Below are 14,209 nucleotides of genomic sequence, written 5' to 3' on the forward strand. Positions count from 1 at the left end.
TTACATTGGTTTTGATGCCTCTGCTTGGTCAGTCTGAAGCTTTTCTCCACCCTCCACCTCCATCGTGCAGTAAAATATTCTGTTTGGTGGTAGATGTTTGATCTCCCGCACCTCCATCACCAGCACCTGCCCAGAGAAAAGTTAATTAAGCATTGATGATACAATGCATTCAATAACACTAACACACAAAAGAGTCTTATACATCTATGAGACCTGCCTTTAAAATTTTCAACAAATTTTGATATATATGTTTGTACTTGCATGTACAAACATGTAAGTTTGCAATATAAGTTTTAAACTTATTAATGATGCTGCATGCATACCTGAACTAATTTAATTTTGTATTAATAAACAATTACCTACATATCTGTTAATTAATCACCTATCTAATTATCTATAAATGATGGAAATTTATTTACCTATCCATCTAAATATCTATTGAGGAGATGCATTTACAATGCTCACTAAATCTATGCACCTCTGGAGTTTAACTGAATGACGCAAGTTCATTAAATATCACAGTACTTCCGTGATAAACCTATAAATCACAGATCAAAGTTTGACTGTCATGATATTAATAATGTGATAATACTTGCCTTCAAAAATCATCTATTTGTATGACATATATTACCATTCTCTAGTACATAAATTATATATAAAACAAAATATCATGTCTTGATTACAATGAGTAAGCCATAAAATCTTATTTTAGCAGTAAAACTTGTGATCCACATCTATATAGACTTAAAAATATTATATGCCATGACTTTCAAGACAAAATATTAAATATACAAAATTAAGAAAAAATATTCTGAGAATGGTAACTTGCAAATATGGCAAAGTAGTTTGCATTGTTACAGGAAACAAAATTGTCAGTTACATAATGAGAACAAGTTCCATTCAGAAGTCATGAGTCAATTAATTTTTGGTCCTCAATTGCTTACAGATTATATAAAATGAAAATTAAGGAAAAGATATTTGGTTATGGCAATTGTGAAGTTTGAATGAAGTGTCATATTTGTAGATCTGATGAAAATCTAATTCAAACTAGGATTGTATATTCCATTTGCAAGTACCTGTTTATATAAAAACAAAAGCCTAGCAGTCTTGCAATTAGCATACTTGTCTCACAAATGCAATCTTGGGCTGAAGTTCCTGGCTAGATACAGATAATTTTACTTTATTTTCTTTGATACATAGCATAGAATTAACATAGATCAAATTTTAAAAGTTGTGACCTCTTTACGTGTGTACGAGTATAGTACTACTGAAGCAAAAGGCTTGCAGTTTTGTCCTATATGCTAAAGGAGCTTGTATTTATATAACTGCAGTGAATAGGACATTAGATAAATTTATATCATCTGCTTTCATTTAGCTTGCTTAAAGAAAAAATTCATCGTACCTGGAACTAATATCATCTCCAATTCCTTTTAAATATCAAACCTACCTGATAAGGTAAACCTCTCGACAGGAAATTAATAACTAGTTTTTAAAAGCTATACAGTATCCATATGCCTTTGATATTCCATTATTTCCTATTAAAAGATTTCATCTAATTATTTGTTATATAGCTTTCTTTACTTCCTCTACTTATCACTATTTGAACTTATCTAATCTTCCTTTGTATCCCATCTGCTTAAAACATAATAAGAGACTGGCTATAGACACATTCTCTTTATTTTTTTCCATGATAAATTCATCATGTAGTCATGTAGGTGACTAGACCATGGCAGCATAATTCAGTCTTAATCTTCCTTATGCAACTATCAATTCTCTCATAGAATTTTTCAATTCATGTAATGTCCATGTTTGTCAAAAACTTATAATTTTTTTCAATATTCACATGTGTTAGAGGATTTGTATGCATGTGTTTATCTCACTGTTGTAGTGTACAAGACCTATGCTACATTTATATAGTTCTGTTTCTGTATTTATTAGTTAAGGTTTTCCTTCTATTATGTGAATCCCTTGTTCATATTATGTCTTATAGACTATTTCAAATATCTGCTTTTCTTTGAGGAAGCTGCGAACATAATGCAAGATCATAAAAAAAATTAAGAGAATAAGAGAAGGTGCAAAAATCCAGAAGTGTGGAAGTTCCTACCTATTTCCACCTATAACCTAACTATATCCACCTATAACCCTTAGTCATAAGGTTATCTAATATCTACCTATATCCACCTATAACCTACCTGTATCTACCTATAACCCTTAGTCATAAGGTTATCTAATATCTTTTAAAGCTCCCAACAGACTCAAACATAATAATCTTATTACTATTAAATTTATGGCAGTCATTTACCACTTTATTAAAAAAAAAAATAATCTTATTTCTTTTCAAATCTATCTTTATCAAACTTGAGCACATTACTTTAAGTTACTAACACTGAAGATTTTGCCTACAATATCTTTATCATATCTCTCATGTCACTTGAAATGCAACAGAAAGACTACAAACTACATAGGTTACAAGGTAAAACTGGGAAAAACACATGGGAGAGAGAGAGAGAGAGAGAGAGAGAGAGAGAGAGAGAGAGAGAGAGAGAGAGAGAGAGAGAGAGAGAGAGAGAGAGAGAGAGAGAGAGAGAGAGAGAGAGAGAGAGAGAGAGTTGGGGAAATGGTTAGATTAGATGGAGGACATGCATATGTAGGAAAAATGAGATTGGGATAGGATGGGGGAAGAAAGGTCATTCAGGAAGGACATCAGAAAGATAGAGGAAGAGAAGAAAGATGGAGAAATGCAGCATGGCAAGTGTGTGAAGCAGAGACAGAACAGGACAATGTGCACTGGAGAGACAGGAACATTGCAGGATGGACAGAGGGATGGAGAGAAGATCAGGTGAGAATGGGTGAGGCACATGTAATCAATACATAATTGGGTAAGGTAGTCTACTGTCTATTCCTGTAAAATAGATAAACCAAAGATAGACAGGATTTAATGATGTGCAGTTTGTTAATAATTACATTACTCATAATTCAACAGTTCCAACCTGGGTGTGCCCATTTTCAGAGTTAGATTCCTTGGCACTAATTTTAATTTATCACTTACAGCCAGCTGTTTTGTTTATGTTCAGGGTAATACAGCATTCATACAAATATTGCTTATTTTTAGCTTATACATATATTTACATTTTGATAAACACAATCTCATCTTCAGGCTATCAACTAAAACCAGGTAAAAATTATTAAACCACTAAAAACACACATATCTTGAAGAGAGGGAGGAAGCTACAGTCCTCTGCTGATAACCCAGCCAGCCATTCCCCTACAGAAAGAGCTCAGAGTTCGTACTAACCAATCATTGGGTAGAACTGAGACCACTCATACATCACACACTGGGACAGTGAGGTCACAACCCCTTGGGTTACATCCCATACTACTTGCTACTAGGTGAACAGGGGTTACAGATTAACAGATTGCCTCGCCGCACCCAGGACTTGAACCTAGACCTTCTCAGCTGTGAGCCAAGTGTGCTAACCACTACACTACACAATGTGTGTATCCATATGTTGGTGTACAAGAGGTAAGGTGCTACTAGGTGAACAGGGGTTACAGATTAACAGATTGCCTCGCCGCACCCAGGACTTGAACCTAGACCTTCTCAGCTGAGAGCCACGTGTGCTAACCACTACACTACACAATGTGTGTATCCACTTCAAGAGAAGTGCTTTTAGTGTTTATATGGTTTTTACCTGTTTTTGATTGATAGCTTGAAGATGGGATTGATTGTTTTTTTTTTTCCAAAATGTAACAAAGAATGAAGGAATGCTGCCACTACTGTGTGTGTATGCTCTCTCTCTCTCTCTCTCTCTCTCTCTCTCTCTCTCTCTCTCTCTCTCTCTCTCTCTATACAGTGGGAAATGTTTAAATGTTATGATCACCTTCAGTTTGGCAGTAAGTGGGTTACTCTTTTCTGTGTCACTCTGTAAGACTTCCCTCACTAAATCAGTGATAAAGGGAATACCTTTGTGGTCTAAACAGTATCTTCTAATAAGTTCCATGTCAATAAGTTCATTCATTGCATCCATTCTGGATAAATAATTTCTGAGCTAGAGATGTTGTGAAACGGCCATCTTGGCTGTGGGAGCATCTGTCGAAAGCCACTAAGACAGTCTGCACAGATTGATTGATTAACTGTTTGAATTTATTGCCATAAATAGGTTTTACAATACATATGTGCAATGAACATTTGTGGCATTAGTCAGTTGAGCATTTGCTCCCTAGAGGACAGAAGATAAACATACCTTATTGCAGTATGGCGAGTGCAGCAATACATTTTAATCATACCCTAAATATTCCTTATTGATATGTGAACATACCTAGGATATCTAATTATTCATAAGAAAATCGTATCCTAACAGTAAAACATGCATAAATTTGTCTCAAATTTTGCCTCTGTAAATCATACAAATATATTTTTTTTTTATTTAACTTTAAATGTATTGAAATTATTTAATTGTTTTCACATCACATGGAAATCCATTCCAGCATTGTGGCCCTACGAGTACATGATGTATGGAGAATTTATATAGTATTGTACATGACTGAGGTAAAATCAAATCAATATTATTTCCCCTTGTGCCTTGACCATGATGAAAAACCTTAAATATTCTTGTATTGTGGTTGCTGTTATTTAAATCAATAAAAATACTAAGTAGCATAAAATACTTCTTGACTAAATCAAATTTCAACAAGCATAGTTTGTTAAACAGCACATCAGTGGGATCGTATTTTCTTTCAAAGCAAACTGTTCTGATCAGTTTCTTTTGAGATACAAAAACATTTCTTATAAATATAGGCCAAGAACATCCCAATATAGCAACACAAAAGGCAATATAGGGATAACAAAGGGAATAATAAATATTCTGTAATACCTTGATAGTAAGGTTGCGTCTAACCTATATATAATTCCACATGTTTTTGATAAATTTGTGCAAACAGACTGTATATGATCCTTCCAAATTAAATTTTTATCTATAATAACACCTAATAATTTAGTACTAGTAATTTGTTGTAGTTCACACCCTCTTAAAGATACTGAACCAAAATTATAAAAAACCAAACAACTTTGTAATAGTAAATAACTAGTCTTTTTTATGTTAACAGATAAATCATCTGCCAAGACCCAACTTGATATCTTTTCTAATTCATTATTCACTTTTGTATGTAACTAATCTAATGTTTTATCTGTCATGAGGAGATTAGTGTCATTGATTAATCCATTATACACTGACTCCTATGAGGAAAGTAGTTTGGTTTCTGAATATTTTAGATTTTAAATGGCATTCAGGAACAAATTAAGTTCAAGAAACGAGGTTCCATTGTATGTAAACAAGGTGTTCCAGAAGGAAAGTCATATATGACTTGAAAGATCAAGTCATTTTAAGTGGGACATATTCTTTGGTCAAATGCTCTTAATACCATGGTTTAGAAATTACAGGGCATTTTATTATGTATGCACTAAGAGTTGGTGAGAAGGAGTGGGGAGAGGGCAGCAAAGGTGGACATTGGCACCATAAGGATGCTATTTCATTACATATCAATGTTTTCATAAATAAAGATATAACTGAATTCAAGAACACAATGTATCATTGTAGTAAATAATAGATAAAAAAACATCACATGCCATATGGCAACAATGACCAGCTGGACATTGTGGGATGGCCTGCGTGCAGTTACTTGCTACTGATACACATCCATATTCAAATGCCCTATAATTTCTAAACTATGGCATTAACAGCATTCAACTACAGAATATTTCCAACTTAAAATGACTTGATCTTTCATTTCTGAGAATATGTAACATCCTGTGAGTGAATATATATATATATATATATGTTACAGTCAATACCTGAATCCAGACAATTTGTAAAGTGACTTATTTTTTCAGGCAATTTGTGAACTGCCTGGTTAGGTTAGGTTAGGTTAGGTTTGGTTAGGTTAGGTTAGGTTAGGTTAGGTTAGGTTAGGTTATAACCTAACCTAACCTAACCTAACCTAACCTAACCTAACCTAACCTAACCAGGCAGTTCACAAATTGCCTGAAAAAATAAGTCACTTTACAAATTGTCTGGATTCAGGTATTGACTGTAACATATATATATATATATATATATATATATATATATATATATATATATATATATATATATATATATATATATATATATATATATATATATATATATATATATATATATATACACACACTAACAGAATTACCTGGCATTGCCTGGGTAAAATATCAGTTTATTACACTAAGTGGTTTGCCCAGCAAGACAATCATGCAATTTTCATTTACAGCAGCTAGGGTACACGTTAATGAACATGATTCATTCCAAAGTAGTGTTCATTATGGCAAATGTGCACTATGGCAAATGAAGAACCTATGGGAAAAAATTAACGGAATCCAGGAAACCAGAAAATAATTTAAAAAAATTCCACATTTAAAAAAATATATATCAAAATGAACACATTTGCACTGCTACATTTGAGATAACACAACAAATACATACAGTACCCTCCCAAGTTTTGCACTTAGTCCTAAATTCTTACTATCCTGAGTTTCATGCATTATCACCACAAATTTCACATTGCTTCAAGTATCAGTCACATTTACCTACTGTCTGCATCATGTGCATATATATATATATATATATATATATATATATATATATATATATATATATATATATATATATATATATATATATATACAGTAAACTCCCGATAAGTTGGAACCGTCTCTCTCTCTCTCTCTCTCTCTCTCTCTCTCTCTCTCTCTCTCTCTCTCTCTCTCTCTCTCTCTATTTCTTCTCCTTTTGACCTTTTCCAGAGAACTATTTCACCTCTCTCCACCACAGGAGCAACTGGAATAAGTCACGAATACTCTCTCCTCTAATATCTGGCTTCTTCCAGATTCTGGTGTCCTGTAGGGCCTTATATGGTACAGGTCCTCCCAGTTATATGATTCATCATTATACTATAATTTGCTTTCACAGTCATTCTTCTTTGCTACTCTTTGCTCACTGTGTGATCAGTTATGCATTGTTTTTTACAATCACCCTAGTGTGCACTCACTCTCTCCAAACACAAGTGTAGTGGCATTTGTTTGGGTGAACAATCATAGCGCAACAATACTCCAGCGGCTAGTATTTCCTGCACTCTCATTGTGTTCGCCAGCTATGTTGTGTTTGGAAGTGCCCGGGATTTACCAGAGATATACGACATCAGTGACTTTAAATTGTCAACCATGGCTTCCAAATGCCTTGCTGGCTCCAATGACTGCCCTATCAAAGCCAAGAAAGCAAGAAGAAACATCAATCTTGAGACAAAATTGGTGATTCTGATGCAGCATGTTGGAGAAGGGGTGAATGTCATTGCACAATTGCTTGGTTTGGCTCAGTCATCTGTCTCCACTGTCTTCAAGAATGCTGCCAACATCAGGAAAGCAGGTGAAGCTTGCACTAATATCCCTTAGCCTAGGAAGGGACATTAAGGCAAGGGATCCTCCAGCCTAAGGAGGGGGGGCAATATGGACTTAACACTACAGTGAAAGTACAAAAATTATTTTAATTTTATTTTATTTTATTGCTTTATTCTTGTGTTTATCTTATTTTTGTAACATGTTTTATTAATTTAGGCAATAACTGTATTTGCATACAATATCCCTCCCTAAATATGCCTTCACCTGGACTCACTCAGCACCACATCTATGCTCTCTGAAATTTCACTGGCTACTGATTGAACAAAGAGAGATGGGGACCCACACCACCAGGAAGAGAAATGCAGGCCAGAACATGTGATGGGGGTGGGGGGGGGGAAGAGAGGCCTGCCTCCTGCCCATTGGATGCTCTATGCACTCATCGCTCTCTCACTCTCTCTGATCACTTATGTTTCAAAAACTCTAGACATTTGGGGGCTGGGTGAAAACAAACTACATCATGAGGAACATCAACTCTTCACCTGCTCACCCATGCAGTCTTAACTCTCAAAAAGGACTGGAAAGGGGGAAATTGGGTTGGGGAGAAACACTTAAATTTAAACTGTAACTTCCTGGCTCATTCCTCTACCTGTCAGGGCCATGTCCGCATCCCATGCTCCCCCCCCTGTCCCTCTCTCTTCAGTCCATTACTATTTGTGCAGCACATAACACACCCTCTCCCAAACAATGAAATTTGGAAGTCTTATGACTTATTAAATTTTGGTATAAAGGTGACAATATTTAAGTCCTGGCCTGGGGCACACAATTGGCCATGACATTGTTGGCCCCTTTAATGTACCTGACATTGAGATTATCACAGATGGGCATTATAACGATAAATTATCACGATAATTTATCACAATAACGATATCGGGTTATCATTTATCCAATAATTATTCCTCCTGCATTATCAATTCATTGGTATCACCAATACTTTTGGTTCCAAGCTAGCAATAATCAATAATCTTAGTTTTTGGAACATGAGGATATTGAAGTTTTGAACTTTTGAAATCAAATATAGTTATTTTATTTAAAACAGTACTTTTCATTGAAGAGACAAGATAAACATTGTATTTTAATTTTTCTAAGATTTTTCTAAATTTCAAAGATAAAGATAAAAATAAAGATTTGGATTTATTGATTTTTTATTTAGGATATTGATATTTTTATCGCTAGTAACGGAACTTTGGATATATTGATTTATCGGTTAATGGTTACTGGGTGATGAATTTATTCTGAGTTATCACTAATAAGGTTATCATTATCGATTTAATGGTTATTGTGATAATTTTTTTTCGTTATTGTGCCTAGCTATAGAGATTGTGCTCCCTCAGCGGCAGCGGCAGACCCCACCAGGTGATTCTCACATTTTTATATTTGAAGCAGTTTAGAAATTGCAAGGGACTGTGATCTGAGAAAATAGTTACCTTGGGCTCATAGGCAGGCATATAAACTTCAAAATGCTGCTGTGCCAAAATTATATAAAGGAGCTCTTGTTCAATGACTGAATAATTCTTCTGAGTTGTGGTGAACTTCTCAGACAAATAGCAAACGGGATGCTTGACTTGATTATCATCTGGCTGCATCATGCATCAGTACCGGCTGGCACTGACAGCTAAGGCAAAGGGCCTTGAAAAATCAGGTGCCCTTAACACAGGTAGGCTGCACAGCACAGATTTTTTCTTCACAAAGGACCCTTGCACTCTCCTGTCTAATTCCAGCAGTCTCCCTTCTATAGGAGGTCTGCTAAGGGGACCAGTAAGGTAGAATACCCATGAACAAACTAATAGCAGTATCTGATTACCCTGAGGATCCTCTGGAGAATTCAACCATAGGTCAGGGTGGGAAACCACCTGATCACCTCCACTTTGGCCTTAGGAGAGGTAACATAAACTTGACCCACAACATATCCCAAATAGTGGACTTGGGCCTTAATGAAGTCACACTTATCAAGAATGACTACTAAGCCAGCCTCCTGCAGATGCACAAACAGAGCCTCCACATTATTAAGGTGGTCATACCAGTTAGTGTCACAGATCATCACATTTTTAATATAAATGACAGTGTGGCACACCTTCTACTACTATGTCCATCAATTGCTAGAAACGGGCCAGGACATTTTTGAGGCCATAAAGGATGACCTGGCTCTGATACACAGCACCATTTGCCACAAAGCTAGCAATGTCTTTGGCCCAGTCAGTCAGGGGGACTTGCCAATAGCCCTTGACATGATCAATTTTCATTATGAAGGTGGCTGCCCTAATTCAGTCCACAGAATCATCTATCCTAAGAAGGTGATAAGTGTCAACCTAAGACAGAGAATTTACCTTTCTGAAATCTAAACAAAACCTAACCTGGTCATCAGGGTTAGGCTGGAGGGTGATAGGAGAACTCCACTTACAATAGGTCTATTTGATTAGACCATTATCCAGCATGTACTTCAAATCCTCCTCCAGCAGCTGTTGTTTATGGGGATTTACATGATAGGGAGCCAGTTTGACAGGGGCAGCAACCTCTATATCAATATCATGTTCAACAATTGCCGTTTTCCCCGGGACACTGCTGAAGACCGAGGGGTATTTTCCCAAACAGTCTAACATCTCACATTGGCACCCTGGACCCAAGTGACTCAGTTTTCTTTTAGGAGCTGGGCACTATTCTGCTCCCATTACTCTACAGGCACAGTCTGCTCGGGACAAAAATTATCAGGTTCTTCTCCATCATTTCCCAGAAATAAAACTAAAGGCACCTCTTCCATAGCTGAAACTAAAGGGGTTGGCTGGCTATTCTTATAGTAATAAGAATAGCCAGAGCTGAGTCCACTTCTGCCGATCAAGAGCAGCAACCACATAATCCAATTCACCTGCTCGCTTCTCTACTAAGTAGGGACTGCTGTAGCATGCAGCCAGCGGCTATCCTTGGACCAGGAGCAACACCAGCACCTCATCCCTTGAGTGAAACTCCAGTACTTGACCTTCCAGTCATAGTACACCTTCATGTTCTTCTGAGCCTGGCCCAGGTGTGACTGAGCCAACTTGAGAGTTTTCAGCAGATGTTCCTGTGTACATATCACCATTCCCAATAAGGATTCCGGCAAGCCCGAACTGGGACAGTGCACACAGTCACTGAAAATGAGCTGATTTGGAAAGAACCCCAACGACTTAGTAGGTGCCTCTTGCACAACAAACATCACATACAGGACTGCCTCATCCATCCCAATCCGTATATCCTCATCATGGTCTACACAGAAGGCCCTCAACATGGCTCCTTGTGACTGAGGGAGGTAGTCACCAGGGAGAACATGCCTAATCCCCAGTCAGTCATTGTTTGAGCAAACAATTTCAAAATGAAACTAGTCCCTTGGTCTGACTGTATCTCAGAAGGCAGTATAAAATAGATAAAGAAGCTTAACAAGGCCCTAGAAGGTGGAAGATGACCCACTATATCAGTAAGAACCCTGTTGAAGGGAGGGGCAACTGCCAGGATAGGGTGGAGAGGTGCCACCAGTGGCATTTCATTTGGCTTGCCCACCACTTGACAAGTGTGGCAGCACCTAAGTACAGTAGCAACACTACCAGCCATGCTAGGCCACCAGAAATTTTTCTGCAGTCTCTCCACTGTCTTTCAAATTCCAAAGTGCCCAGCCATTGGGCCCTCATGTGCCAGTAGCACCAGTGCTTGTCTAAACTTAGAAGGCACTATAACTTGGAGTAACTCTCCTCTGTCCACCTCTCTCCACTGGCAATACAAAATTTTATTCAACAATACAAACTCCTTCTGACCTTTCACCTTTTCACTACACTCACCTACCATGACAAACTTCCTGTCCCTCTGCTACTCCTCAATTAATTCACCAGGCTCAACTTCATCAAGATCCTTTGGAACAACAGGGTCAGGTGGCAGTGGCAAAGCTGACACTCTAGTCCCCTGCAAATCCATCCTTAAATATACAGAAATATCCCTCCCTAAGTATGCCTTCACCTGGACTCACTCAGCACCACATCTATGCTCTCTGAATTTTCACTAGCTACTGCTTGAGCAAAAAGAGAAGGGGATCCATGCCACCAGGAGGATGCACACAAGCCAGAACATATGATGGGGGAGAAGAGGGAAGGGGGTGTGAGAGACCTGCTTCTAGCCTGCTGGATGCTCTAAGCACACATTGCTCTCTCACTCTCTCTGATCACTTATGTTGTGAAAACTCGAGGGACATTTTGGGGGCTGGGGAAAAACAAACTACACCATGGGGAACAGCAACTCTTCATCTAGACATCCCTGCAGTCTCAACTCTCAAAAAGGACTGGAAAATTGAGTGGGGAAGAAACACTTTAAATTTATACAAGTTTTACTGTAACTTCCTGGCTTGTTCCTCTACCCGCCAGTGATGCATCCACGTCCTGTCCTCTCCCTTGTCTCTCTCTCTCTTCCTCTGTTCTGTCCATTACTATTTGTGCAGCTCATAACAGCATCAAAAAAATTTGATCCTTATAGGTAGTCTGCAAATATGTTATTTTAATTTTTGGGAAGTTTGTCTCAACCAGACCAGAACCACAGTCATTTTCTGCTAATGATTTTATTAAACCCTGAAGGGCAGGGACATTATGCTGTAAATCACTCCTGCATAGCAGTGTTTTAATACTTTCATGGAAATTTCTCCATTTTTATTACAAATTTCACAGCTCTGATTGGGTTATCCCTTTAGATTTAAGAGCATTTCCTTCATTGATCCTTCCTCTTTAATCTGCCACAAACTTCAAGTTTCTACATCATGTGGTTTTTCTGTGGTGATGTGATGAATTAGAGAAACTATCTTACTACAGCAGACCTTTACCTAGAATGCTGCCAAGAATTTACAAGGTGAGTAAATATTTCTCCCCAAGTTCCTCAGCAATATCCCATATATATATATATATATATATATATATATATATATATATATATATATATATATATATATATATATATATATATATATATATATATATATATATATATATATATACACACACACACACACACACACACACACACACACACACACATAATGCCGTAGTTGATGGCTTATAAGATGCACCTCAGTTTAGGCAAGCATTTAGAAAAAAATAAAATAAAATAAAATAAAATAAAATAAAATAAAAATAAATAAATAAAAATAAATAAATAAATAAATAAATAAGCGGGTTTAAGCTCTGAATATGAAATGAATGGTTTAACCAGACATTTAAAGCCCTCTCATATGTATTCAGATCCTTATTAGATCCCAATATTTTTCCTTAGCAAATTTCTATCATTTGTAATTGCATACAACTGTGTAATTGCATACACAATTGCGTAACATACGCAATTGTGTATGCATGTTGTTTCTGTGACTCCATTATGTTGGGGTGATGGAATCTGGAAATTTTAAACACTATTGCATAAACTGCATTGCACAAATATTATGCAGACAATCACCATGAGCTGTCCTACCTCGTGAAGCTCTCTTCACTTATAAAATCTTTTTTGTTAGGTAGTAAGCTATTTTCTAGAAAAAAAAAAACAATAGTTTCCCATTTGCTTCAAGTTTTGTTGAACATGTAAGCAAGGTAAGAATGTTAAAAGATAGGTGCAATTTCAGTTGCATGAAGGTATGTCTTACCTAAAGACGCAGTGAATCCTGCACGTATCGCTAGGTTTAGGCCGCGTTCACACCAAGCGAGTCGCGTCGCGTCAAGTCAAGGCAAGTCATCATGCGTCATGAATCGCCACCCGAGTTTAACATTAATTTGTATGTATATTTGAAAAAACCGTTCACACCAAGCGAGTCGCGTCGCGTCAAGTCACGGCGCGTCGCGTCGCGTCGAGTCACAGATAGGGCTGGACCCATTTTCTACATCAGTCACAGCGAGTCCGTCGTTGCGGGAGCATGATGGAAGTGGAATTCCTGATAAATTTAGTTCGAGAACGCCCTCCCATATATGATCCTAGTGACCGCAACCAAAAAAAAAATGGTCATTCTTTCTTCAACTCCAACTGCACCCCTGTAGTTTGTGTTAATTTTCTTTATGGAAGATCCAGTCAACTCCACCAGCTTCTTAAAATTTTCATGTGTCATCCTAAAGTAGTTGTAGAATTTTTCTGGATGGTTCACCAGGTCTGGGAATAGATGAGAGAAGTTTCCAAAATCTGGCCTCTTGATGTTCAGTTCATGGATCCATATTCGTTGTTTCTTCTTACGTCTGCGACGACGAAGCCACAACAAAGCAGCTACTTCAGCCAGGGAACATGCATCCATTCTCCATGAAATTACCCAGGTCACTGAGTGCTGACTTGACGCGGGCTGACGCAGTCGGTGTGAACGGAGATGAGTCAAAATGAATCGCATCAAATGACGCTCTTGACTTGACGCGACGCGACTCGTTTGGTGTGAATGCGGCCTTAGTGTGTAACTGACCGGGAATTTGTTTTGGTACATGCAATGTGTCATCACTTAATTTCTTTCTGACTGTCTCACATTCAGACAAATAAAATCTTAAATGCTTTTATTGTTATTGTTTAACATACCATTGATTGATAGATCATAAAGACAGATAGATAATTATTTAATTCTTTAGGTCTTATCCTAACAGTAAATGTTTGACTTCCTTAGTGCTGGCTTAGGCTATTTGAAAAGGAAGTCCATTTTCCTGTTCCTGTTTTGTGCAAATAGATCAATAAATTGAAAATTGAAAAATTGAGTTCTTTCAG

At 37.2% G+C, this 14,209-nt stretch overlaps 1 protein-coding gene across 3 annotated transcripts in view; it reads right to left on the reverse strand.

The window, feature by feature from the left end:
* LOC135097705 (calcium-dependent secretion activator-like) overlaps window positions 1-14,209 on the reverse strand; it is a 228,904-nt gene that overhangs the window by 16,298 nt on the left and 198,397 nt on the right. For all 3 annotated transcript variants that reach the window (XM_063999690.1, XM_063999692.1, XM_063999691.1), the window contains one exon: window positions 5-126. In XM_063999690.1, coding sequence (XP_063855760.1) covers window positions 5-126 — 122 coding nt within the window. The remainder of the gene's footprint in view (window positions 1-4; window positions 127-14,209) is intronic.

The sequence above is a fragment of the Scylla paramamosain genome, unplaced genomic scaffold (assembly GCF_035594125.1).
Source record: "Scylla paramamosain isolate STU-SP2022 unplaced genomic scaffold, ASM3559412v1 Contig29, whole genome shotgun sequence".
Classification (NCBI taxonomy): domain Eukaryota; kingdom Metazoa; phylum Arthropoda; class Malacostraca; order Decapoda; family Portunidae; genus Scylla; species Scylla paramamosain.